Raw genomic sequence first — 26,890 nt, forward strand, 5'->3', positions numbered from 1 at the left:
GAAAAAAAAAAGCCTTTTGTTGTGTTGTACGTAGCAGCATGTGACGTTTTCGTATATACTAATATAATATAGTACGATAGTACATGTGATAATACGTATACATGGATATCATGTGATCAAATACGTATAATAGTACATAGTGTCATATGATTCCTAATACCGTTTGACGACAATGAAAATTTTCATCTTTTTAAAGTCCTTTTTTTCTGGTCAGTTTGTGCGGTAGTTTCTGTGGAAGGTTTTCACGCAAAATGAGTAGTTGCAGCCTTAAAAAATTATATATTAAATTTTTTTTCTTTCAGTGTAGTTATAAAGAGAGAGAGAGAGAGGCAATACATTAATATTATTAAGTTTGTTATAAATTTTATGATATTTTAATCATTAAAGGAAGTTACAACATAGAAACAAACTTTAAAAAAAAGCAAGAAAATAAACATCTTTATATGTCTATTGAGAACTTGAAATCTTTTGATCCCTTTGCTGACACTGGTGACGACGAGACAGCTGCCTCTAACTACATCCATATTCGTATCCAGCAGAGAAACGGTAGAAAGACATTGACCACTGTTCAAGGTGTTCCTGCAGAGTACGATTTGAAGAGAATCCTTAAGGTCCTGAAGAAGGATTTCGCCTGTAACGGTAACATCGTTAAGGACTCTGAAATGGGTGAGATTATCCAACTACAAGGTGACCAAAGAGCTAAAGTGTGTGAGTTTATGATCTCCCAATTGGGCTTGCAAAAGAAGAACATTAAGATTCACGGTTTCTAAACAGGGAACCAACAAAAAGGACAGTACATTTTTTTTTTCACTATTATACAAAAAAAGAATAATAAAATTTTATTTTTTATTTGAATCAAAAAGGTTTTAATTATAACATCAAAAAAACTATTATTATACAGGATACTATATATCGAAATTATACAAAAAATACTGGCTTATATAATTATAATATAAATATATTAAAAAATAAAACGTATTCCCATTAGATTGATATTAAACACAAAAATTTTAAAAAGAAAAAATAAAATTTCACCTCATCTCATCTCATCTCATCTCATCTCATCTTATTGATATAAGACTGTACTTTGATATGTTAAGGATCAATAATTACAGCTTTGATTTAATTAAGTATATTTAACAACTACTCAGACTTTTAGCATCTAGTTATTTGTGATGGGTACTGGTGATTTGAATTTATTAAAGTCTTGGAATCCCAAGCTGGTAAAGAATAGGAAGAAAGTATGGGAACGTGAACAAGAGTTATTGAATGAAGATGAACAACTGAAACGGAGACAACGTGAGATAGAACAAGAGCAAGAGGAAAAGGAGCTGCTCAGTGGTAGGGACTCGAAGTCTAACACTAATCCCAAGAAAAAAGGTATGGAATGGATGTATCAGGACGACCCGTATGAGAAGGAGGACTATTTGCTAGGGAAGAAGAAGCTAGACTCCACTGTGATTCACAGACCCGAAACGGAGACCAAACCTGCTCTGAAAGAGATACAATCAAAACATAAGGATGACTCCATATATTCAAAAGATGATCCGATGGCAATGTTCTCTAAGAAGGTTAAAAAGATAAACAAAGTGACAAAACCATCCCAAACTGTACCGAAAGATAAGCCTTCAGCTGTAAAACAAATCAACAGGTTAGAACCATGCAAGAAGGTAGCAAAAACACCGCATATTCAACATGGTTCAAGGTCATCTCATTCTAATGAAAAAAATACGAGCGATATAAAGAGACGTATACAGGAGGAACTTGACTATTGATGAGAAGGAAATAATAAAAAAAAAAAAAATAAACTTACGCTGACATATTAAATGGGATAGTACATAGCTTTAATCTAGTTTTATTTTCTTCTTGTCGGGACCGCTTTCCTGTTCTGAATCATCCTCAAGATCCAAGGGCTCTTCAGCGCTACTATCTTCAGAATCATCTTCTTCATCTTCCAGGTCTCTCTGGGCCTCAGTATAGTACTTGACACAGTATGGGTACAAATCTTCACTGAATAGAGTAGCTAGGGAGTCACCATGTGGGAATTCCTTACCGGGCTTTCTGCCAGTCCATTTAAACCAGCCAAATAACGATTTCATTCCTTGACGATAATTCTTCTTGCCTTCTTTACTGCGTTTGTCAGTGATCAGGTCTGGGTTTATACTATTATAACTTTTAGGCCATTCGATTGCTGTTGGTTCACTAACCAGTTGTTCATCCTCTAGCGCATCATCATCATCATCACCATTATCATTTTCTTCACCTTTACTCTGTTCCTTCTTAATCAAACGGAAAACCTTCTCAACTATTTGTGCCTTGAAATCGCCTTTGATCTCCCCAAACTCAATAGTCAATTTAAAATCACCAATTGAGTACGCCTTAGGATCCTCGAGCACCAACCAGTCAATCCTTACCTTTTTGATCGCATCGATATATTTGAAATCAGAAGCCCTCACATAGTCTGCAAAGTTGGTATGCTGCGAGAGAACAACCTTCCAAAACTCTGGGATGTTATCAATTATCTTGTCCCTTCTATCAATCATAGGTTGCATCTTATTCAAACGGTATAATTCAATTTCATCTTCCGTCTTGGCAACATCAGCTTCATACTGAGCTAAATCCGAGAACGCCTTGGCAACAATTTCTTTCTCACTCATCTCTCAAGTATCTTACTGTCTTATATACACGTATAAAACAATAATAACAAACAACAATTAATGCTCATCACTAGTATATGCCAACTATGCTCATCGCAAAATATATCACAAAGTTATTTGGTGCGAGCACCAAAATTTTCTTCCACTGCCTACAAAAGAGCGTGAGCGATGACTTCTCATAGTAATTTGTGAAATTCAATAATTATTATCAACAATTAGTTTTTATTGAAATTATAATCTATCCATTAGTTGATACATGGCTGTTCTTTTTTAGATATTAATTTATTTGAATCGTACCATTTGAGGTGGTTGGTCTACGTTTATATATTATATTATCAGGCTACTATAAAAACACAGAAAGATAAGATCATAATTAGAAAATTCATTTGTCAATTGGACCAAAGAATTCTTCGTGTAGTTTCTTTTGTTGTTCCCATTGTTTCTTCAACTTTTTGGTCATACTCTTAGTGACTTCGTTGCCATCTTTGTCCTTTGTAGGTAAACCTTGTTCATCCCAAGCGCTGTATTGCTCGGTCTTGAACATTTCTAGAGGTGAAATCTTTGCCTTTTCCTTTCTTTCGTTTTCCTTTGCTTCCTTTTGCTTCTGTTGTTCTAGTTTCTTTTGCCTCTTTTCCTCTTCCTTTTGTAGTTTTTCCGCATTGGCCTTAATAACTTCCTGCTTCTCGTGTTCACTCAAAAATTTGATTAGAGCATGTTGGCCGTTTCTGTCATCCAACGAGATGTTCAAGTTAAGCAAATCTTGGTCTCTGATATTATCGGTTAATTTTAGGAACTCTTGTGGTTGAGCCTTTGAGATGGCTAATGAACGGACTTCGTCTCTGAAACTAGACAAACATTTGACATATGGCATTGCGATGTCTTCAACAGAACCAGAGACATTGTCAGAACCTTCTACAGCACTAGTTGATTGAGATACCCAACCAAGACCATCTGGACGGGCAGGGAAACCGATTATATCAAGAATCTTTGTAATATATTTACAAATGCTAACAACTGGCTCAATCTTCATATTGGCACCACTTGTGGAAATGTATGTGTTTGTGGTACTTACCAGGTCTGATAGAACCTTAAGAGCTTGACCGGTAGATAAGTTGTCACAGAATGCTAAGTGAACCTTCTCTTGGGATTGTTTAAATTCTTCCAATAGTTGCTTTTCTAGGGAAGTTAGCCTCTTTGATATGGTAATGTTGTCATCCAACAAACTGACCTTATAGTCGTTATAATGCGCTCTCACGTTAGAGAAAAAGTTGTTCATTGACGTTTCAAAAGATTTGACCTCGTTAATTAAACTCTCCTTGAAATCTAGTTGGTTATTCCATGGGACAGAAGCGAAGGCTAGTCTCAATTGACGAGCAGAGTAGGTCTTCAATGCTTCCTGAATGGTAATAAAATTCTTCAAAGACTTAGACATCTTTTGGCCCTCTATGTGTAAATGACCAGTATGTAAAAAGTAGTTAATCCATTGCTTGTTGTCATATTTAGCTTCAGATTGGGCCAATTCATTGTCGTGATGAGGGAACGCCAAATCGATACCACCGGAGTGAATATCGATGTTAGAGCCTAGAATGTCAGAAGCCATAACAGAACACTCGATGTGCCATCCAGGTCTACCTTTACCCCATGGAGAGTCCCATGCTGGCTCACCTGGTTTACTACCTTTCCACAATGCAAAGTCGTTGGCCGATCTCTTACCACCGTTGTCAAAGTTAGTCAAAGAACCTTCCCCATCATTGATTAAATCTAGTTTACCCTTGTTCCATGGTTGACACTTAGCATAATCATGCTTGTCAGAGTTATCAAACTTGACGGTGTCAAAGTAAACGGACCCATCGGCAGTAGCATATGCGTAACCATTATTGATTATATCTTCAACAAAATCGACAATTTCAGGAACATATTCAGATACTCTAGTGGTGACATCTGGCGGTAGGACATTCAAAGCTGCCATGTCTTCATTGTACTTCTTCTCCCAGAATGCAGGCAATTTTCTGAAGATCTCAGGATCATTAATCGTGGAACCGAGCTCCTTGTCCAGTACAGGGACAAGGACGTCCTTAACCAATTCAAAAAATTCCTTTCTAGGGATTGCAGACACTGTATCAAGTGCCTTGATGGCATTTTGCACACTAGTCAAGTGCATTGGGAATTTAGGATCCTTAGCCTTGGCATCCTCCAAGTTTACTTCTTTGATGGCGGCATTGAACGAGGAAAAATCACCCTTTTCAGCATTGATCTCAACATTAACAGTCTCGTCCATGTTCTTAGCAATATAACCTGCCAATGCCTCGCGACACTTGGCTACAATGGCATCTGCACCATCAAGGGATTCCTGGGAGTCATTCTCACGGACAAACTCCTGGAACAAATGGTTCTGCCTAGCACGAATAATAATCTTATCGTCGATATCAGTGACATTCTGCACAAATTGGATGTCGTACCCGAAATAGTTGCTCATAATCCTCCTGTTGATGTCAATCGACACATAGTTTCTAGCATGACCCATATGCGAAGCATCATAAACGGTAGGCCCACAGGAGTACCAACTCACACTCTTACCACCTTCTTTGCTAGCAAAGACCTCTTTGCCCCTAGTCAACGTATTATACAACTTCAGGGGCACGTTACCATTGCCATTACCATTGGCACCATTGACACTCTCGCCTTGAACAGGACTATACCACTTCGGCTGAACCACTTTCGACATTACTCTCTTAAACACCGTACGCATACAACGTATTTCTCAACTAATTACACCCATTACATCCACTATGACATAAATACAAATCAATTTAAAAACTTGGTTAGTGGATTTCTGCTTCTAATTTAAATATTATTTATTGCTAATTTAGCTGAGGCTACAGAAATCCCCGCACAACCAATGAAAAAATTTTTTTTTTCACCGAATTGCCTGAAAAAAAAATTTTTTTATTAAATTTTGCGATGAGCTCATCGCATTGATTTTATTTATTAGTATCAGTATTAGTGCTTGCATTGTGTTTGTATTTCATACCATAGTGTTGCAGAACTAGGGGGGTATTGTTCGAATTGAGATTGACTTATACTATAGCTAATAATGTGTGCTAAGCGGGCTATTGAAGTGGAGGCTGTGGAGGATGGTCCTTCTGTTGTTGTTTCTAATTTCTTCAAAGGTGTGAGTGTTCCGGAAGAGACTGAGTTTCAACTGTATAAGAAGCGGAAGCAGGAGGAGTATGTGTTGCATGGTGAGAACTCGAGGCTGGAGTATGATGGTGAGAGTGATCCGTTGGCTGGCGGGGCCAGCCAGTACGTCGTTGCAGTGTACGACAAGGACTCTAACAAAATGCAGTTGTACAAGGCACCTGTGGTGACTTCCAAGATCATTGCCAAGTCTACGAAGACGTTGAAGGGTCCTGAGATCAAGAGTAAAGGTGATGTTAGGTTTGGGGCCATGCGTAATGCGCTTGGTGAGGCCTTCGGTACCAAGAAGGCCAAGAAGGCCATCGCAGACTTGGAACGTAACCGTATTGACTCTGACAAGTTGACTGATGTTGCCGTCGACATTGTCGACACTGTCAAGACCGCATCTAAGGACTTACCAACCAGGGCCGAGTTGCAAGAGAATGTCTCTGCCAGTAACAGACCAACTCCACTGGCTAACGTCGATGCCACTGATGTCGAGCAGATCTACCCTGTGGAAAGCATTATTCCAAAGAAGGAGTTGCAATTTATCCGTGTTGGTCCAATCTTAAAGGAACAGGACAAAGAGGCCAAACTGGAGATGTTCCCATACACCAGCTCGAAGTATGTTGCCAAAAAATTGGATATTTTCACCCAGGCCTCCCAGATGGAGAAACTACAACTTTTATATTATCTATCTTTGCTGCTGGGTGTTTATGAGAATAGAAGAGTTAACAACAAACAGAAACTACTGGAAAGACTGAACTCACCACCTGAGATACTGGTCGATGGTATCCTGGATAGATTCACAGTGCTAAGAGGTGGCCTGTATGGTAAGTCCAAAAACCGTTCATACTTCATCGATCCTCAGAACGAGGACAAGCTCCTATGTTTCATCCTGGCCATCGTGCTCCACTTGGATAACTTCCTGGTAGAAATCTCCCCATTGGCACAGGAACTAGGAATAAAACCATCCAGAATAGTGAACTTGTTCAGAATCTTGGGTGCCATTGTCAAGGGTGCTACCGTCTCCCAGGCTGAAGCGTTCGGTATTCCAAAGAGTGCTGCCGCCACTTACAAGATTGCATCATTAAAAGTTCCATTCAAACTACCTGAAATGACAAGAAGAGGTAGGGCTGCTAGACGTTGATTATAAGTAGAAGAATGAGAATCCCTGTCATGAACAAACAAGAAAAGAAATATGGGCATCATAAGATCATCACGGAAAACTGTAAACTAGAGACACTTTTATATAATGTTTATGCTATAATTCTTCTTTTAAATATTATCTTAGTGTTACTTATAAAAAAGACTAATAAAATAATATCTTAGCATCCATTTATTATCTTATAATATGACTTGTATATATATTGAATGGCTATGGAGTGTTATTTTTGACGAAGTTATCAATAAGAAGCTTAAGTCTACTTATGTTAGCTAATCTAATAAAGCTGAGATGGAAGGTGTCCCGGGAAATCGGTGATTTCATATGACTAGTGGTTCTGTTGGATTAGGAATTGATTTAGGATCGAGTGCAGTACGCGTTGGGCTCTTCGATTATGAGACCGATGAACTCATAAAGACAGAAAGCCATCCTGTGGCCTACGAAAGGTCTGTTGGTGGGAACTGGGAATACACTCAGAGGACTGTAGACATTATAGAAGGTATAGTAAGATGCTTAACAAAATTATCGGTAGAGAAGTATACTGTTCAGTGTTGTGGTGTTGCTGCTACATGTTCTATGGCAACGTTTCGTACAAAACCAGATGGTACTCTAATCCCATACCCAGATAATAATAATGTGGTATTTTGGATGGATTCTACAGCTAAAGTGGAATGTGATCTTTTAAATGAGATCATTGACTCAGATATCAAAGATCACATGGGCGGTACTTTCATTCCTGAAATGGGGGTCCCTAAGTTGCTGAAATTAATGAAATTGGTGGCAATAGATACTTCGGTTTCAAGCGACGAATTGGTTGTCTACGACTTGCATAGGTATATATTATGGGCCATCAGTGCTAAATTTAAATGGAACGGGAAGTCAGTTGATAGCAACCGTAACATTAATGGTATAGGGATTGATGGTGAAATCGGTGGGTGGTCATCTCGGTTTTACAATATTTTAAATTCTCTAATATCTTCTGGATATAAGAGAATCAAAATCAATGAATTCAATTTCCAAGATTTTCCTACAGAAACAGCCACTTCCTTGGTTAGTGCAATTGATAGTTACGCAAGTTGGTTCTCAGTGATATCGAAAAGCATAGAAAACTCTCTTTTTATGGTAGCAGGTACATCAACATGTTATATCTATAGCCCTAAATCTCCTCAATCTACAATTAAAGGGATGTGGGGTCCATTTACAAATGTGTTAGCAGGCAAATGGAATAATATATGTTACGCTGGTGGCCATTCTTGCACTGGAAAATTGTTAGAAAATCTTTTTTTAACTCATCCAGCTGTCCCTAGACGTGATAATAAATCCCAAACTGATCTAATCAATGAAATTGAATCTAGAATTCTTGAAATTGAGAACAAACAAAATTGTTCAATTCATGTCTTAACAAAACACATGCACTACTACGGAGATTTAGAAGGAAACAGAACCCCTTTTGTGGACCCATTATTAAGAGGTATGTCCATTGGAGAATCTACTGACTTTTCATTTGATAATCTAGTTTATAGATATGTTATAATTCTTGAGTTCTTGGCGTTTCAAACCAAGTTAATAGTGGATACATTTTTATCAAATATTGCGCATTATGAAATTGAGAAGTTTTCTTTAACTATTACAGGCAGCCAAGCAAAAAATCATCGACTTCTCTCGCTGATTAAAGTTCTCGTTGATGATATTGTCGTAAAGATACCTAAAGGTGATGTTAGCCTTATGGGAGTTAATGGTATGTATAAAATATCCAAACTAAACAAGGAAGATTACTCGGTTGATGTTTTATCTATTGAATCAGAATCTTTTATGCCGTTAGAGGAATATAATAACAATAAATATATAAAGGCTCTTTTACTACAAAAGTTTGATATAAATGTTGACATGGTCAATGTGCAACAAAAATACAGACATCTTATGGAGTCTGTAAAGTTGGATATAAATAACTGATTAATTTCATTCGGTCACTTTGGCAATGTCGACCCATTCTATTAGAGACTTCAAACGATCATCTCTCTTGACCCTAAAGAAGTGATCTGTGAAACGTGCAGCGTTCATATGATTTAGAAATTTTTCATCATGTGTAATAACTATTAATTGGAAATTCTTCTGATGTTTCCGAAATTCAATGATATTATGCAATGACTTTGCAAGACTTTCTATATTCTCCTCGTCTAAATTCGTTGTTGGTTCATCAAGAGCAATAACACCACAGTTTATACCAAACGTTTCAGAGAGTGCTAACCTGATTATAATTGAAGCTAACACTTTTTGACCAGCTGAACATCTACCACGCATGTCTAATTCAGCATCTTGCTTAAACATAACTACTCTATAATTATACGATTTACCCTTTACGGAAGTACCCACCTCATCAGAACTGATTTTGATGGTATCTATGTCTGTTCCTGTATAAGTTCTTTTCCAAAGTTCATCTATGATCCTATTGATATCCTCCATTTTCAAACTATGGTATTTCATAATAGCGCTATCTAAGGCTTTTGAATAAGTATCAATATCATCATTGGCAAAAGATCTTGCTTGCAATTCTACCCACTCTTTTTGATATTTTTCATCCACATCCTTATAGTCTGTCCTTAATTGTTGTGTTAGGGTATCAATTTGATTTTGCAATTGTTTAATCTCACCTAACTTTCCAGCATTCTGAGCACTCAACCTTTCGTATTGGGTCCTTAATCTAGCCGATTCTTCCTGGTATTTGTCCCTTTCCGCTTCTGCATTTTGTTCTTTTAGCTGTTCTAGTTCATTGTTTACAGTAACTAGTTGTTCGTTAAGCTCTATGAACTCAATGTTTTGTATTAAATTTCTCTTTTCACTTGTAGAATCATGTAGTTTTTGCGATTCAGAATTATAGTGCTTATTTTGAGATTCTATTTCTTGTTTTAACGATTCTAGTTGAACATTAATGGACGTTAACTCCTTTTCACATTTAATAAGATCTTCCTTTTCAGATGTTGAAAAATTTGACAACTGTCTGTATGTATCATTGATCTGATTATACTGGCTCATCAAATTTTGTAAATCGAGATATTTTCTTTGCTCCTCTTCTTCCATTTGTTGTAGTATGCTTTTGTTCTCATCTTCTTTCTCAGCCAGCTTACTTTCTAATGTCTTCAGAATATCACTACTCTTTTCAATACTTTCTTTATTATTTCTAATGTTTTCAGTGTTCTTCTTAATTTGTTCTTCCAAGTTTCGTTGAAACAACGCCTTTTGTTCTAGATCTGTTACATTTTTAGTGATAGATCTAATTTTTTCAATTAGACTATTATTAGCTAGTCTGATCTCTTCCCGCTTCTTTTGGAGTTTCTCAATAGCTTTTCTGGAATCCCATATATGCTGTCTAGTTGTTTTCTTCTCCTCCTGTAATTTATCAATTGAAGTGTTACCGTTAGTGCCACTTAAAATTTCCCTTAAGCTCTTGTCTAGATTATTTTTCTCAGTTTTTAAATTTTCTATCTCATTCATTAAATATTCATATTTATCGAGTTTGGGTTTCAAGTGTTCTTCATAGTGTTCCCTTTCCTCCTTTAGTAACTTTCCAGTTTCATCAATTCTGTTAACATTTTGCAAACAGTCATCGACTTTCACCTTTGATTTTTTAATCAGTAGTGTAGTAGAGTTTTTGTTTTCGATTATCTGGTTATAAGCGTAAATATCCTTTTCTAGCTCTCTTAAAATATCTAAATATTCCTTTTCCTCATTTACAGTTTTCTTTAGAGACAGCTCAAATTCAGTATCAGTTTTAGCATTTAGTTCAGCTAGGATTTTCCCTCTGAAATCTGCTGTTTCAAACTTTCTAGAGCATAAATAACAACAGTCTCTATCTTTAGCCACTTGTAGCGCTTTTCTATTAAATTCTAAGGTGGTTTGATGCATTTTTAAATTTTCTAACGCATTTTTATAAGATACTTCAGTTTCCATTAGTACATCATCATAATCATCAATCGAACAATCCTCTGGCATCTTGTCGTTAATTCTTTTCAGAATGGCTGTTTCATTACTAGATAACTCTTTTAGCTGCTTAAGGTTGTTGTCATGCTCATATTTAAACTCTGTGTATTCCTTTGTTGACTCGTTATGCTGTTGAATATTTATTGCAATTTTCTTTTGCAGATTGATAAAATGACTTTTGTAGTCTAAACATAAATTTTCATCTGATGATAAATTACATTTACTAAAGAGATGATCATCAACTAATTCTTTCTTTAATTTATTACAGTTAGCGGATTTTTCGTCAATACTCATATTTATGAAGTTTGATTTAGTAACTAAATCACTCTGTTTAGTGAACTCGTTGATAGCGTCTTCAATTTTTTGTAGTGCATCTTCATATTCAGAAAGATCTTTAGTCTTTTGCGCGATATCGTTATTTAAATCTGTGATATTGTTATTAACTTCAAACTTTTGCAGGTCTTCATTGTTTATGTTCAATTTTTCTTTTTCCTGCGTCAACAATTCTTCTAGCTTTGCTGGAGCATATTGAAATTTCTGTTTTAAATTTTCATTATCTTTAGTAAATTTCTCAATATCTTCATTAAGATAGGATATTTTTTCCTGTTCTGACTCTAATTTCCTTTGAACATCCCTCAACTTGTCTTGACAAGCATTTTTCTTTGAATTATTAGATTTTTGCAGGCTGGCTAAATCATCTTCTATCCTTGTTTTTTCTTCATTGATTTTCTGCATTGTTACCGAATCATCAATATCTGGGCTAATGTGGTATGTAACACCGAATTTTGATACTAGCTGATCGAAAATCTCTTTATTCGTTTCATATTGATTTTTTTTAGCTTTCAGTTCACCTTGCCTTATCAGCAACTTCTGGGATCTCTTCTGTAATTCATCTAATGTGCTCTGATTTGTTTTTAGATGTTCTTGAATTTTCTTGACTTCAGCTTCTTTTCTGTCCAGGGTTGTTGAAAAATTGGTTAAAAGTTGTTGTATCTCTTCCTTAGGGATGGAGATTAAATCAATCGTATTAGTTAATCTTTCCAATTGTGTCGATATATTTTGCTTAATAGTATTCAGGTTATCTATACGCGACAGCACCTTTTGGAAATTCTGATTGGATTTGAATAATTTATCTAATTTGTCATTAATATCTTCAAGTTCAGTCTCTACTGAATTGACTTGTTTATTATATTCATCTATTTTATCATTAAGTTGTTTCATCCTTAGTTTGGTAGCCCTTGACCTATCTCTATCTATGCGCAAGTGTTCGACAGATTGTGCCAATAGTTTAATATTAATTGCCATATCCTTCTTAATGATTTTCAAGTTATCTAATGCTTTAGTAAACTTCATGGCCTGGAAAATCTCGTCGAATTTCTTCTTTAAGTTTGAAGGCTCACTTAAGGGCCATAGACTATCTTCCTGATGACAAAATATAACATATTCCAAGATGGCTTTGGGAACACCCAGATATAAAGGTACCTGACTATCAAGGTCCGCTGATCTCGTGCTGAGAGTTGTTCTGTCGTTGTTTCTATTGATTGCAACGAGTTGACCCTCTAGAGTTTTGAAAGTAGTAGTGGTTCTTTTAGCTAGAAGTTGGATATTACGGGTGACAATCATAGTCAGTCCATTCGTACTTGTAAAAGCCAGTTTCACCTGTGCACGGACATCCTTCTCACCAGTGATCTTGGGATCATGTACGAAGACACCACCTTTGCTATTTGGAGGTAGATCACCGGTTGTTGCATACTTTAGACACTCGATGATAGTGGTTTTACCAGACCCATTAGTACCAACAATCAGAGTCAAGGGTTTACCGAACTCAATGGTCTCCCTATCATTGGAATCAAAGGATCGAATACCCTGAATTGACAGTTTGTAGATAGCACTCATCGACAAAGAGTATTATTCTTGTTCAGTTTGCTAGAAATCAATTGGTTTTTGGATTCCAAACTCTTTCTAATTCCAAGGACTACACACCTTACTTAAACATTGTAGCTGTAATAATATTTTTTTTTTCAGCAGCTCATCGGCCAAAGTTGTAATTGCTATAGCAACCAAGTAATTGAAGGGTATTATGCATTCAATGCTATATGAAAGAGGTATTATTTATAGTTAAAATAGGAGGAGTGAAAATGTTATAGTTAGTTCTAACAGCCATGAACAACTAGTTCTTAACTAATTGATGAAACGACTCTACAAGTACAATATAGAGGTATGAAACATCATATATAAGTATTATACGTCAATTATCATTACTGCTACAATAATTTAATAAGGGAGTGTATAAGAGAGGAATTTACTTAATCTAGTTTAAGCAATATATAAACAAAAAACCATCAAGTCATTGACGTACTACAGGTTTTTGAATTTATTTGATCACAATCGAGGGACACCCATAAATATGATATTTACTAAACTATAACCAATACTCATAGAAGTATAGCAAAGCAATTCACAAATAAGCTGCACTTAATATAACGAATATTCGATCAATAATGTTTGATGCAAAGTAAAACTATGAAGAAAAGGCGACATGTCTTGCAACGACGTTAGGATGGTGTGTTGTATCGTATGGCACTATGCTCTATTGTTTACCTCATCGGTTTTATATTACCTAAAGCAGAGTAGCGGACGGCATCAACAATGATTCGTGGGAATCTTTCGTTATTACCTCGTAGCAAGCAAACAAAAAAAGGAAAGGCAAAAACAATCAAGAATGTTTCTGGTTGCTTTCAATACTCACCTTTCCCTTATTATATTGTCCTTACACAACTGTACTCTCAATTGTTCATGTTTCTTCATCTAAACTCCAATTCGATTTTGTTGAATAACATTTACGGGTATTTAAACAAGAGTTCTAACTCTGAGTACATAAGTTTTTATTAAATAATATTGAAAAGTTTTCTGACATATATAGAAGACATACATTATATATTTATCAGAAATATGAAGTTCGGAGCTGTTGTTGCTGTGGGAGCTCTATTATCAATTGCAGGTGCTAGTACACCAACTAAGAAGTACATTAAGGCTCCATTTAAGAAAGTCGATGATGAAGATGAGTTGGTGAAGAGAAGCAATGAAATCATCGCAGCTAACGTTAAAAAGAATAGTGGCAGATTTGTAATGGAGATTGGAGTGGGTACACCATTACAAAATGTCACCGTCTTGTTTTCAACCGCATCATCGTCTTCCGATTTCTATATTATTGGAGCAGACAATTTATTTTGTAAGTCTAATAGAGGTAAGAAGCCAGAAGGCGATAAGACTAGGGTGTTGTCCCTAAAGTATTCTTATCCATCTGATGCATCAGGTTTAGCCTACAATGCTAGAAACCTGAACTGTGAAAAGTATGGTGTCTTTAACAGTAGTAACTCATCCACTTTCCAAGATACTGGCTATTTCTTCTTTGGCTCCTCTGATGAGGCCGTCGTTTCCTCGGGTTCATACGGTACGGATTCCATCAATATTGGTGGTATGCAGTTAGATAACGTCACCTTTGGTATTAACAACCTGACAAACACAACTTACGGAGAACTGGGTATTGGTCTTCCGGATGAAATATACTTGTCTAATTTTACTTCTGTTAATAATACTAATTATACTGACCCATGGGGAAGAATTAGTTACCCAAACCCTAACCAGAGACAAAACATAATATCTATGATGAAAGACCAAGGTTATATTAAAAAGCAAGCGTACTCTATGTACTTCAATAGCAAGAAAGCGGAAAACGGTGTAATCTTATTTGGGGCAGTTAATTCGTTGGCTTATGAGGGTCCTTTACTAACTATTCCAGTAGCTAGAGGCAATGATACTCTTATTAATGTTGAAGGATCTACCTATTTCGGTTACGAGAAAAGATCTATTTCTAATACCACTTCAAACCAAACATCCAATGCTAAACAGAACGCTGGCTTTATCGCTTCTATGAGTGCTTTGACAATTTCTAACAACTCTGGATCATCTACAAATTTACTTAACTATACTGTACCTGTTCGTTTCGACTCTGGTAACTATAAGACTTATATGTCTGGTAATGTTTTTACGAACTTGCTTCATTACTTAGATAGTCCAGAATCTACCGAGTACGGTTTAAAGATGCCAAAATGTCCATCTAAAACTGATAACATCACCTTCACTTTCAGTGGTGGTGATCTAACATTGAAATACAAGGACTTTGTCAAGAAACATAAGGGTAAGTGTTACCTAGATGTTGACGTGATACTTGGAGCTGGTGATGTAGTGGTTTTGGGTACAGACTTCATGAAGCAAGTTTATGCCGTCTATGACTTGGAGGATAAAGAGATCTCTTTGGGACCTGTAACCTACACCAAGAAGGAGAACATCACCGAGATCGACGGATCCGTTCCAAATGCCATCAGAGCCCCAGACTACAATAAATGATCAAAGATTTATCATTTTATTTTTTTTTTTCCTCACTACAAAAAAAACCATGATCTTTCTAAACTATTTGTGTAACATTAGCTAATGATTTATGTATTAACAATGTAAGTTTATGATCTTAATTCTTGAATATCATACCCTTGTATATACATACATGTACATTTATACATATACATATACATATACATATACATATACATAGATATACTCTTTTCTCGTATATCTCACTGTACGAGTTTGGTGAAGAATCAGCACGTGACCACAGTCAGGTGCTGATAATAAATGACCCATATCACCTTGTATAATAAAACCACGTGTGGTACGTTGAAGAGAATAATGGTTTTCATTACTGTGCGTACGTTTCTGTGATGTGAGAGAAAAATAAATAAAATGTGTAGTTTCTACAGCAGTTTCTATGTTAGGGCTACAACCCCCCCGTCGTCTACACCCTTTTTCCGCAGAAGATGAGTTTGAGTGGTCAGCCTACGGGATATTCTGTGGCAACTGTGGTGTGAAGGCAAGTAAAAAAAAATTTTTCTCACTGTTTGGGCCGTTTTGGCTGAGAGGAGCCCACTTTGAACGATTTTCCAGTTTTTTTTGCATTTTTTTTTTGAAGAGCCTTATATAAAGGGACTTTGACTTTGGTGGAACATTGATAAGGTATCGTCTTTGGATTGATGGAGGCAATAGGAACAGTAAACTAATAGAGATATCTTGTAGATAAAAGTTGATTACAAGAATTGTTATTCTTAAGTGGAAACTAAAAGACAAAAAGGAAAAGAAACGAATAAAAACACCTTAATACAGGAGATTAAACAAGATAAACTATAAAAACAAAAGAAAAACTAAGCAAACTAAAAATAAACAAAACAAAACAAACAAAATGAGTGAGTCTTCTAATCACCAGGATTTTGTAGAAACCTTGGACTCATTTAGAGAGCTTAAAACGGGTATTTCAGGCTCACGTATTAAAAAGCTGACGACGTATGCACTTGAACACGTTGATGCTGAGGATGTACTTATCTCGCAGATTATAAACTACTCTAGGACTTGTGAGGACTCGCACAAGTTGGGTTCTTTGTATATTATCGACTCTATCGGTAGGGCGTACCTAGACGAAGCTAGAACGGAGAACCAACAAGTAAAAGACACCGCACCTGTGGGCACAGCAGCACATGCTGTGTACACCCTTGGCCAAGTTATACAAGAACTGTTGGTAGATGCGGTTGAAAAGAGTAACCAGGACCACAAGGAGAAGATACGTCTTCTTATGGACATTTGGGACAGATCTGCGCTGTTCCAGAAGGGAGACCTAAACTCAGTCAGAGGCAGGTTCTTCTCCATGGGGACCGATTCTCCAGCTAAGCTGGATCACGAAGGTGGCTTGCCCTCCGACGCCTCTACCAGAGCCGATTACATCTTACAAAACTTGAAAGCTGTCCCTGTGGTGCCAAATGTTAAGATACCGCAAAACTTGTTTGCCAGTGATGAGTTGGCTCAAAAGGCGGCACTTTACGATTTGCTTTCGAATATTCAAAGACAATATAATACTGATCCAAACTTGCAGATTGATCCACCCGAGAAACCTGTCAAAACAGCAGAACCTCAGAGGCAACAACGTCATGTAGTTACTGAGTATGGTAGCAGACGTGATCGTGAACGCGAACGTGAGAAAGGTGGTAGAAGAACCAGATCGCGCTCTCCAAGGAGAGACACCTTGAACCAAGCTCCTGCAATCTCTCGCTTCCAAAATACTCCTCCAACTAATACAAGTACCTACAATATGGGTAAGCCAAATACTAACTTCGGTATAAATAACCACCATTTATATCCAGATGAAAAGAATGTTCCTCAAAACCCTCATTACAGACCAAAAATGGTAAGTTATGATCCATCTGTACCACCTGACCACATCAAGGTCTTCAGTCGTACGTTATTTTTAGGTGGTGTTCCAATGAACATGAAAGAATGGGACTTGGCCAATGTTCTGAGACCTTACGCTGAAGTTCAAAGCGTTATTCTGAACAACGCTAGGAAGCATGCGTTTGTTAAAGTGTACTCAAGACAGGAAGCTGAAAATGCTTTATTGAACTTCAATAAAGACGGCTCTCTTCCCTTGAGAACTAGATGGGGTGTTGGTTTCGGTCCTAGAGACTGCTGCGACTACCAACATGGATTCAGTATTATCCCTGTTCAAAGATTAACCGACGCTGACAAAAAGTGGTCACTCGGTGCTCAATGGGGTGGTACTGGTGGTCAACCTTTAACCAATGGTATTACCTTTGAAGAGCCTGATATCATTGTCGGTGAAGGTGTATCCTCCAAAGCGATTTCTCAAAAGATGCCTACTGACTCAGGTAGAAATGGCCCTAGATCAAACAAAGCCAAAAATGCTCCACCTCAATTTGGTCCACCACAAGGTGCTGTTATCTCTCCCAACGCTGGCTATGCTAACATGCAATACCCTCCAGCTCCACAACCTATGGGAAACTATGGCCAGCCAATGATGCCACAACAACCAATGGGTACTTATCCACCACCACAGCAACAAATGGGCGTACCACATCCGCCACCACATCAACATCAGCAACAACAACAACAACATCAACACCAACAGCAACCACCACAATCATCAAACTTTGACCCTACTGCCCAATTGAATTCCTTGATGAATATACTGAATCAACAACAAAAGTAAAAGTAAAAACAAACGAAATGAAATGATATAGTAAGCAAAGTTTTTGAACTGATAGATTGCATTTTTATTATTGGTTTTAAGAGGATGTTTTATTTATACGTAGAAAGAAGGTAATTCTTATTATCTTTCGTTTTTATTTTCTCATTTCTCTTTTTTTTGTATCTACTATTGTAACATTTGATTTAATACCGTCAAAGAGGTAAACGACTAACCGGAGTCTAAACCCTTTTCTGATGCCTGTTTAACACTAAAATATATCTGTAAAAGAGAAAAGCTTACAGACATCTTAGTCACTAACGATGTTGAATGGTTTTATTTAAATTGTAATGTCTTATTGTAACACGCATAAAGATAATAAGAAAAAGAAACCTGAGTGAGGAAAACTAGTAACTATATTCTAAAACCTATTAAAACAAATAGACTATTAAACGGATATTATTAAACAAAATACAACGAACTACTCAACGAGTATTAAATATGTGTATACTATTGATATATAAAATCATTATCTACGGTATCCATGTGATATCATGAATTTTCCTGTTTTCTGGGTCACCCCAGACCAAAATGAAGAGTTAGTCCTTCTTGCTATATGAGATAGTATTGGAATTAGAAGTGAATAGTTTTGGATTCCTTGAGGGCTAATATCGCATTTATCGCTTGATTAACTATCGATTAAATTAGTTTTGCTTGCTGAGCTGTTTTTGGGAACATTGAGGTCTGTAGCAGTTATACTTTCTACCTTTGATTATGATTTGTGTTAGAGGCCTGGCGACTGCCGTTAAGACTGGTAATCCAGCTATTCGGGTAGGAATGGTGTTATCTAGAGTTCCTCTAGTGAGTCCAGAGTTGACGGAGATGGAGAGAAAGTACTATAAATACATGTCTGAATTGGAACGCAGACTGATGTGGACATTTCCGGCCTACTTTTATTTCAAGAAAGGTACTCTGTCTGAGCACAGGTTTTACGCCGCACAAAAGGGACCAATTAGTAAACAGGAAGGTGTTTGGTTTCCAAAGGGTGTTCCTGATATTAAACACGGCAGGGAAAGATCTATGAAGCAGAATATTGTGCTTCCTAAGAACAAAAGTGAACTGCAGGATGGTGCCAGTGAAGGAGATGATATTTCAAGACCAATAGCCCCCAACAGTATAATAACTAAGGCGGATGAATCTGGAGATGTATTAAGTCTGGAAAGACAACTAAGAAGAACACTATATTTGTTAGTCAAAGATAATGAAGGTAGTTGGAGGTTTCCAAATTTTGATCTAGGTGAAGAAAAATCCCTGCACACTGCTGCAGAGAGTGGTATAAGAGAAGTTGGAGGAGAGAACTTGAATACTTGGACTGTTTCAAGGACTCCAGCAGCTGTTCTTAAGAAAGATGAAAATAACCTGGAATTCCTAATCAAGTCACACATATTAATGGGTAACTTCGAAATCCAAAATAAAAAATCTATATCTGATTATGCTTGGCTGACAAAAGATGAAATAAAGGAAAAAGTTGACAAGGAATATTATAAAAATACAGAGTTTTTGCTATCTGATATTTGAAAAATCGTAATAAAGAGGGAAGAGTATAGTTTCTACAAAAATGATTACCAAATTGAACTCAATAGAGTGTGAAAAGGTAGATAACCCACTGTAAATAAGATATGCATGCTTGTCTCAATTGTGTTCGGAAGATTTTTGTCCTACTTTTATGATCATTTATTATGAATGTTTATATAAAAATATTTAATTCGTAATCTGTAAATAACATAATCATTAGATCTAATTTCTATTTCACCGTCTTTTGGAAATATTACCAGTGAATCGCTTAGTTCGTTGATTGCGCGATGTTCTTGGAGGTGGCTTTTCTGAACCGTGTTTCCTTTCCTTTCTTTTATTACTTATCTTACTGGCAGGTTTCGAATCTTTATTTTTATGACTATCATGTTCCCAAATTGCTAATAAATTCATCTTTCCTGAGCCGAAATAATGTTTTTGTAAAGTATCATTCTTACCTGATAAAAGAAACATGGTTTTATCAGGGAAGAATCTTATAACCAACTCCGAATTCAAATCTTTGCTTGGAGATTCGTATAGTATCTTCCCTGTTCCTAGATCACAGAACACTGTGCGCTGGTCGTCTAAGCATATGCCCAGCAATTTCCCCATGTGACATATGTCTAGCGATATGATGGAGCTGTTCAACCCTGTTATTTCTGTTTTACAAATGAATGATTTCAATTCCCAGATATTGCAAGAGCCATCGGCACCACCACTAACTAAGAACCTGCCTAATGGGTCCACCTTTAGACAAGACACTGATGATCTATGACCTGTAACTTCAAGACGTTTTATTAGAGACTTTGAAGATGGTTCAATACCTAGTACTACCAAACATCCGGTTTTAGTACCGATTATTATATTTTCACCAGAGTTGTCCCATGTAACGGAGTATACACTGTCATTAGCGCCAAAAATGTCGACTAAGTTAACTGTAGAAACTAGAGTGAACTCATCCTTGGCTGAATACAAATAGAGAGACTCTGTCTTAGTCACAGCAAGCACGTACTTACCGTGTGGATCGAATAATGCCTTGGTTACCTTGGTTCTATGGCCCACAGTAACGGTTCTAACCTTGGACGCGCTCTTCTTGGCCTCGTCGTACTCCCAAACATAGACCTCGTTGCAATTGCTGGCAGAGATAAGCTGGGTGATCTCCAGTGGGTTCCACGAAACAGAGGTAACCACTTTATCCCCACCGCACGCATCCCTAACGTGTATCATCTTCCCAGGAATAAAAGTCGCTGATATTGAAGGCCAGATGGTAAGAGACCCATCCATCCGACTATAGGCTAGTGTATGCCCCACGGGGTGGAACTCAAGCGCACATATCTCATTCGGAACAAGCTGACTCGAGAAGCGCGACTGCTTCCGCGTAACCACATGCTTATACCTCTCATCCTCAACTGAATCAACATGGTTCTCAGCAAACGCATTCTCCAGGAACCGCTCCGCAACCTCATTAGCCACCACACTGTCCAGAACCTTCCGTTTCAACACCAATTCCTTCTTCATACTATACTCTATCCTCCTTATAATTGTCTTGTAGATATTAGTATACAGCAAAACTCCTTGCTATCATAGCTCAAATCCCAAATCTTTAATATTTTTTTTTTTTTTTTCAGCTTTAAAAGGGCATCGCTAATAAAGTTACTTTAAGACAATAAGCTCAACATCTATAATTGCTAGAATAGCTGCTATAAGAGCTAATATCAGCTAATAAGAGCTAAAGCTCATCTACAGGAAGGATACCGGGGGTGTCAATTGTACTGTGTTATTTCGTGAATTGGTCATCCGTAGACCCAGTATTAACTAAAAGAATTTGATGTCTAGGAGCAATGACCACCACGAGGCGATGGAGCAGCTGTTGAAGCGCAGCGGGGAGTTCTCGTCCTCGTCTTCGAGTGATGAAGACGACGTTCGTTTGTTTGACCTCAGAGACGACAAGCATCCCAAGGGCGACAAAGACGATGACGACGTACGAGACCCTAAGGGTCAAACCGAAACAAGACGTAGAGCACAGGGCCGAGACAAAGACCACGATGACGATCAAGACGACGATGATCAAGACGACGATGATTTCTACACTCTGACTCAGATTCAGCTCGAAGGTGTGAACGATACTGTTCGGTTATATAAGGACAGCCAGTTGCTGCTGGATGAGGCTAACTCCGAGACTCTGGCGCTGGAGCTGGAGTTGCCGCCTGTACTTTCCAAGTCCAATTCTCACACCGGCAATGGAGACAATATCAATAGCAATAATAATGCTTTATATAGGGGTGAGGGCTTGGGTGAAGCGGAGCTGGCGTTTAGTGAAAGCGATGAGCTTGAAGACGCCCAGCAGGTATTTCGTAGTAAATACCCGCACGTCCACATACCGTACAGTGACGAGCTGATTGAGCTCACTGGGCCCTATAGGGACACGGTGTTGTCTATACTTGACGGTACACTGGGTTCTCAGTACTACAGCCGGGCTAAGAGAGTAGCACAGGGGTCAGCGAAGCCGTTTATATCGGTGGAGGAGTTCCGCTCACTAGACCTATCACAGTTTACCGCGGGGTACTTCGGTCTGCGAAGGCAATTGAAGCTCGGGGGCCTGATCTACGAGAAGTACCGGGAGGTGCTCTCGAGGTCTCGGTCCCCGAAAATCCAGTGGTGGGGCCCAGTCGACTTCTCTAACTACGTGCTCGCTCCCGAAGTGTTAGTCTCGATGGTGCTGGAGACCTGCAAGGGGAAGCGCTCTTTGAAACTGAGCTGCCGCGAAGATGTATACAGACTCTTCGATGACACAGCAAGCTACGGACTGGACGTTACAGATAAAGAACCGCTAGAGTCCTGGGAAGTGAAGGCCACTAGAAAGAAACACAATGAACATAAGAGAAAGAAAATAAAGAGAGTACGATAATCTTCAAAAAAAAAAGAGTATTAATAGAAGCTTGCACCGCTACCCTCGGCGCTTAAATCCAACCAGGTCTACATCAGCGGCTAAAAAAAAACATCTAAAACCATACGCTTACACGGCATTTTGTTTTGTTACACGAACCAGTCACATTGAATTATATGTTGTTATACGAACATATACGTGACTTACGTATACCGGTATATTTGTAGTTTGTCATGTGACTCACCCGTCAAAGAGTATTCAAGCAGTTCAATTCCTGCGTGCGGACACTTTGCTGGAATACAACAAAAAAAAAGAGTGTTTTTGTTGTTTTTTTTTCAATGTTCCTCTTTTTGGCTACTGGGTTTTCTATGGGAAAAAAAAGGATTTTGTATTCTATTCGTTCAATGTACGTGGGTTTTGTTGGGCTGGGTGTGTGTTGTTTAAAATTTGACAAAAAAAAAATTTATTGGGCAAAAAAGACTTCTTTTCGATAGTTGATGGTATCCAACGATCACTTGCATGTTTCACTGGGTAAAGCACAGCAGTTGCCTTTACAGAAATTTTCTATTGAAATAAAAATTAAAGAAAGAAAAAGGCAAAATTTTTGGGAAGCAAAAAAAAAATATCAGAAAGTAATATTACTATTTAGAAAAAAAAAAAATTTTTTTTTTTTCATTAATTCACTTTTAACCACTGTAATATTACTAAGAAAAAAACAATCAATAATAAAAAATAAACTAAATATAATAGTAATGTCTCAAAAAGCTTGTTACGTGTGTGGTAAGATTGGTCACTTGGCTGACGAATGTGATTCTGAAAGATTATGTTACAACTGTAACAAGCCTGGTCATGTCCAATCTGATTGTACTGAGCCAAGAACTGTTGAACACAAGCAATGTTACAACTGTGGTGAGACTGGTCATGTCAAGAGTGAGTGTACTGTCCAACGTTGTTTCAACTGTAACCAAACTGGTCACATCTCCAGAGACTGTTCTGAACCAAAGAAGGGTAGATTTGGTAACCAAGGTGTTTCCTGTTACAAGTGTGGTGGTCCAAACCATGTCGCCAGAGACTGTATGCAAGCTGACACTAAGTGTTACTCCTGTGGTAGATTCGGCCACCTTTCCAGAGACTGTCCAAATGGTCCAAACGAAAAGGTCTGTTACAACTGTAACGAAACTGGTCACATCTCCAGAGAATGTCCAGCTTTGTAAAGAAGATGATTGAGAGAGAAAATAATAAAGATTAAAAATTAAAAATAAAAAAAAATAAAATAAAATAAAACTTAATAATACTATAATAATACTATAACTCCAATTTACCCACCTCAAGAAAGAATTATTCTAAACACAGTTTACATGATACTGAAGTAATAACAATAAAAAAAAAAAAGAGTTGGTGGAATATTTCTTATCGGTATCACTTTAAATGTACTATATCTATTCCTTTACGTTTTTTATTCTAATTTAATGAAATTGGAACGATATATTTCAATATGTTTTTACAAATAATATTAAGATAAAGACAGAAAAATATCCTAGCTTTTTCTTTCATATGCATGTTCTATTTACTCTTTTTGTTTTAATACATATTTTAACTACTTTTTGAATGTTAAATATGGACGTCCAAGGAATTAATTCGTTCATTGCCATGTTAATATAATCTATCGTATCCTAATTAACAATTTTTATGTGAAAATTTATTCAGTGACATTTTATTTATCTTTATAAACTATCGTTTCTATATAATTCATTCGCAAGCTTGATGCTCTTACTACACTCTCTAACATTATGAACCCTCAGGATATCAGCACCGAAACCCACACATGAACTCATTAAAGATCCAGTGGTGAAATCTCTATTTTCAGGATTCTCTTCTTGAGTAATTGTGCCAATAAATTTCTTTCTTGATGCACCCAACAATATTGGTAAATTTCTGAAATTAACAACTTTTGCATTGCTTTCAATATAACTGTAATCCTTCAAAAGAGCTGTTTGTCTAATCAATTTCAAATTCTGTTTAGCATTTTTGGCAAACCCAATGCCGGGGTCAATTATAATCTGTGATCTCCGAATCCCCTTTTCAATTGCTATCAAATAACGCTCAGAAAGCTCCTTACCAACATTTCTTAACAAAACTGTATTTTCGGAAAGATTGCGTCTTCCATGAATAAAGTGATCACCCTCTACTTCAGAGTATTTAGTCATTTTCGTCATGTTTGAAATATCTCCTCTAATATGAGACAAGACGTACGGTACAGACGGATACCTAGATATCACTTCGAACAAACTTTTATCAAAGCTACCACCAGATATATCATTTATCATATCAGCTCCTGCTTTGATAGCTTCTTCGGCAACCTTACCACGATAGGTGTCTACTGAAATTATAACCTTATCTAACGGTAAGTCCTTGTCCTCATTGATGCTCCTAATTAAGGGAATAACTCTGGCTAATTCTTCATCTTCAGATACTTGCACTGAATTCGGTCTTGTAGAGCAGCCTCCAATATCTATTATAACTTGCTCATGTAATTGTAAAGCATTGTTTACCATCTCTTTAATCTGTTTAAGTTTTTCTTCCACGTTTAAGTAGGATTCTGAACCATCAGAAAATGAATCAGGTGTCATATTGGCAATTCCCATAACCAAGGATGGTGATAGTGTCTTCTTTCTATGAGTTCCTAAGATTTCATCATAAATCTTCGCACTTTTGAATTTCATAAATCTTTCTTGTTCTCCCCTTTTTGATGGGATTGGAACTAGTTTCCATAAGAGATCTTCCGGATTCTCGTTGTCATAAAGATTTTCTAGGTGATTGAATACAGGTTCGGTCGAAATAGGATGGATAAATTCTGGTGATACTAATTCACAGATTGGTTCTAAAACAAAAGTTCTCTCAAGCATTTTGGCGTGCGGTACGATAAGGCTAGCGTCGTTGACTAAGACGTGTTCATCGTCACTATTCAAGTAAAATATAATATCCAAATCAATTGTGCGAGGACCATTATCAAAATGCTTAACTCGATGTAGTTTTTTATACTCGATCTCTTTACAGAGATCCAGTAGTTCATGGGGAGCAAGCTGAGTTTTAATTTGGACACAGCCATTTAAAAATGGTGACTGGTCTTTGAAATACATAGGCTCACTCTCAAAATATGAGGAAACCGTTTGTAACTCCACACCAGGAGTATTCTTTAGTAAGTCTAGTGCCAGCTCTACATTTTGAACCCGAGGTTCGATGTTGGAACCAAATGCGAGATATGCGGTATTCCAAGATCCCTTTGAGATCTGAGCATCATTTGAAATAGGAAGATTAAAAACATCAGCTTCAGAGTTGTTAGGGATTTTCTGGCTCTCAGAGCCCACAGATGATTTTGACAGCAACAATTCACGGGGTGTCCGTATACAACTTACACCTACACCTTCTGTGTCTGTTATGGCATTGAGCTTTATAACTTTGACCTTGATTGGTAGGTCCTTGTATTCGTGACCAAAATACGAGTCATGTGCTATGACAGAGCAACAACCTTCTACCAAAGCCTCTACCGTTTTGAAGTTTGAGTGCTCAACATAATGTACCACATTATCAATCACACGATTGACTTGTATATGGGTATCTGTTTCTCTGGGCCACGGAATATCGATATCCAAAGTCACGAACTGCCTCTGCAACCTTTCAAATGTGAATACACCAATGATGGTGAGCATCTTCAGGTCGCGAATCCTTATATAATCATACGGTTCTACTGGTGTTGCAGTCCTGGATCTGTGAACCACACAGGACACATTCTCAGTACGAATATGAGCTGTAGGTACAGTTACATCTAGCCTCAATGACTCAATGCCTATCCAGCTGTCCATGGCAAACTGGGCCACACTACGAGTCATCATGCCAACACTGTTCCATCTCTGCGTTACCTTTGACATATACTTGGTAATATCCCTGGAGATAACGGCATAGTTCAGGGAATACTGTAAGTCATCAGTCTCCGATGACTTAGAAAAGTCGGTGCCCATATCTAAAGAAACACTGCAACGCTGCGCAATCGGCTGTCCCCACCGGTCAGGACCTATCTTGGCCAGCGCCTCCAACTTAACCACATGTACGTGGTCTCGGTTTGTCTTCAAATGCATGCTCATATCCCGTATCCCCGTGGATACACCTCTAATAAATCGCAACAACTTGGTTCAATTTTTCCAATTAAACTAAAAATAACGCCTAAAATTTAGGAGAAAAAAGGGTCCGCAACTCTAAGCTATACCAATTGTTGATTAAGGACTGGTTGATACGTCACTAACCTCCTCTATACCTAAAAAAGATGCCTTATTTGACCATATTGCATGCTCATCGACTGCTGAAATTTGGCT

The 26,890-nt window shown here is 37.4% G+C and overlaps 14 protein-coding genes across 14 annotated transcripts; 9 read left to right on the forward strand and 5 right to left on the reverse strand.

Moving 5' to 3' along the window:
* Positions 1 to 443: 443 nt before the first annotated feature.
* On the forward strand, positions 444 to 770 carry SUI1 (translation initiation factor eIF1; the record flags this gene model as incomplete). The annotated part of the gene is made up of 1 exon (XM_071054138.1): positions 444 to 770. The coding sequence occupies one exon, from the start codon at positions 444 to 446 to the stop codon at positions 768 to 770; it is 327 nt and encodes a 108-aa protein (XP_070910550.1).
* Positions 771 to 1,175: 405 nt separating this feature from the next.
* On the forward strand, positions 1,176 to 1,775 carry CWC25 (U2-type spliceosomal complex subunit CWC25; the record flags this gene model as incomplete). Its single annotated transcript, XM_071054139.1, has 1 exon — positions 1,176 to 1,775. One exon carries the CDS (start codon positions 1,176 to 1,178, stop codon positions 1,773 to 1,775), a length of 600 nt encoding a protein of 199 aa, XP_070910551.1.
* Positions 1,776 to 1,844: 69 nt separating this feature from the next.
* Positions 1,845 to 2,657, reverse strand: VPS75 (Vps75p; the record flags this gene model as incomplete). Its single annotated transcript, XM_071054140.1, has 1 exon — positions 1,845 to 2,657. The coding sequence occupies one exon, from the start codon at positions 2,655 to 2,657 to the stop codon at positions 1,845 to 1,847; it is 813 nt and encodes a 270-aa protein (XP_070910552.1).
* A 382-nt stretch (positions 2,658 to 3,039) lies between these two features.
* On the reverse strand, positions 3,040 to 5,406 carry CRS1 (cysteine--tRNA ligase; the record flags this gene model as incomplete). Its single annotated transcript, XM_071054141.1, has 1 exon — positions 3,040 to 5,406. The coding sequence occupies one exon, from the start codon at positions 5,404 to 5,406 to the stop codon at positions 3,040 to 3,042; it is 2,367 nt and encodes a 788-aa protein (XP_070910553.1).
* A 345-nt stretch (positions 5,407 to 5,751) lies between these two features.
* RPA49 (DNA-directed RNA polymerase I subunit RPA49) lies at positions 5,752 to 6,984 on the forward strand (the record flags this gene model as incomplete). Its single annotated transcript, XM_071054142.1, has 1 exon — positions 5,752 to 6,984. One exon carries the CDS (start codon positions 5,752 to 5,754, stop codon positions 6,982 to 6,984), a length of 1,233 nt encoding a protein of 410 aa, XP_070910554.1.
* A 339-nt stretch (positions 6,985 to 7,323) lies between these two features.
* Positions 7,324 to 8,952, forward strand: MPA43 (Mpa43p; the record flags this gene model as incomplete). Its single annotated transcript, XM_071054143.1, has 1 exon — positions 7,324 to 8,952. The coding sequence occupies one exon, from the start codon at positions 7,324 to 7,326 to the stop codon at positions 8,950 to 8,952; it is 1,629 nt and encodes a 542-aa protein (XP_070910555.1).
* A 6-nt stretch (positions 8,953 to 8,958) lies between these two features.
* RAD50 (MRX complex DNA-binding subunit) lies at positions 8,959 to 12,873 on the reverse strand (the record flags this gene model as incomplete). Its single annotated transcript, XM_071054144.1, has 1 exon — positions 8,959 to 12,873. One exon carries the CDS (start codon positions 12,871 to 12,873, stop codon positions 8,959 to 8,961), a length of 3,915 nt encoding a protein of 1,304 aa, XP_070910556.1.
* A 1,056-nt stretch (positions 12,874 to 13,929) lies between these two features.
* Positions 13,930 to 15,387, forward strand: RNJ42_03981 (uncharacterized protein; the record flags this gene model as incomplete). Its single annotated transcript, XM_071054145.1, has 1 exon — positions 13,930 to 15,387. One exon carries the CDS (start codon positions 13,930 to 13,932, stop codon positions 15,385 to 15,387), a length of 1,458 nt encoding a protein of 485 aa, XP_070910557.1.
* Positions 15,388 to 16,270: 883 nt separating this feature from the next.
* On the forward strand, positions 16,271 to 18,085 carry NRD1 (Nrd1 complex RNA-binding subunit; the record flags this gene model as incomplete). Its single annotated transcript, XM_071054146.1, has 1 exon — positions 16,271 to 18,085. One exon carries the CDS (start codon positions 16,271 to 16,273, stop codon positions 18,083 to 18,085), a length of 1,815 nt encoding a protein of 604 aa, XP_070910558.1.
* A 750-nt stretch (positions 18,086 to 18,835) lies between these two features.
* On the forward strand, positions 18,836 to 19,639 carry MRPL17 (mitochondrial 54S ribosomal protein mL46; the record flags this gene model as incomplete). The annotated part of the gene is made up of 1 exon (XM_071054147.1): positions 18,836 to 19,639. One exon carries the CDS (start codon positions 18,836 to 18,838, stop codon positions 19,637 to 19,639), a length of 804 nt encoding a protein of 267 aa, XP_070910559.1.
* A 231-nt stretch (positions 19,640 to 19,870) lies between these two features.
* On the reverse strand, positions 19,871 to 21,151 carry TEX1 (Tex1p; the record flags this gene model as incomplete). Its single annotated transcript, XM_071054148.1, has 1 exon — positions 19,871 to 21,151. The coding sequence occupies one exon, from the start codon at positions 21,149 to 21,151 to the stop codon at positions 19,871 to 19,873; it is 1,281 nt and encodes a 426-aa protein (XP_070910560.1).
* A 310-nt stretch (positions 21,152 to 21,461) lies between these two features.
* On the forward strand, positions 21,462 to 22,541 carry RTC4 (Rtc4p; the record flags this gene model as incomplete). Its single annotated transcript, XM_071054149.1, has 1 exon — positions 21,462 to 22,541. The coding sequence occupies one exon, from the start codon at positions 21,462 to 21,464 to the stop codon at positions 22,539 to 22,541; it is 1,080 nt and encodes a 359-aa protein (XP_070910561.1).
* A 731-nt stretch (positions 22,542 to 23,272) lies between these two features.
* GIS2 (mRNA-binding translational activator GIS2) lies at positions 23,273 to 23,734 on the forward strand (the record flags this gene model as incomplete). The annotated part of the gene is made up of 1 exon (XM_071054150.1): positions 23,273 to 23,734. The coding sequence occupies one exon, from the start codon at positions 23,273 to 23,275 to the stop codon at positions 23,732 to 23,734; it is 462 nt and encodes a 153-aa protein (XP_070910562.1).
* A 510-nt stretch (positions 23,735 to 24,244) lies between these two features.
* FOL1 (trifunctional dihydropteroate synthetase/dihydrohydroxymethylpterin pyrophosphokinase/dihydroneopterin aldolase FOL1) lies at positions 24,245 to 26,656 on the reverse strand (the record flags this gene model as incomplete). Its single annotated transcript, XM_071054151.1, has 1 exon — positions 24,245 to 26,656. The coding sequence occupies one exon, from the start codon at positions 26,654 to 26,656 to the stop codon at positions 24,245 to 24,247; it is 2,412 nt and encodes an 803-aa protein (XP_070910563.1).
* Positions 26,657 to 26,890: the final 234 nt, after the last annotated feature.

The sequence above is a fragment of the Nakaseomyces bracarensis genome (genome assembly GCF_045282275.1).
Source record: "Nakaseomyces bracarensis strain CBM3 chromosome Unknown Scaff12_0, whole genome shotgun sequence".
Classification (NCBI taxonomy): domain Eukaryota; kingdom Fungi; phylum Ascomycota; class Saccharomycetes; order Saccharomycetales; family Saccharomycetaceae; genus Nakaseomyces; species Nakaseomyces bracarensis.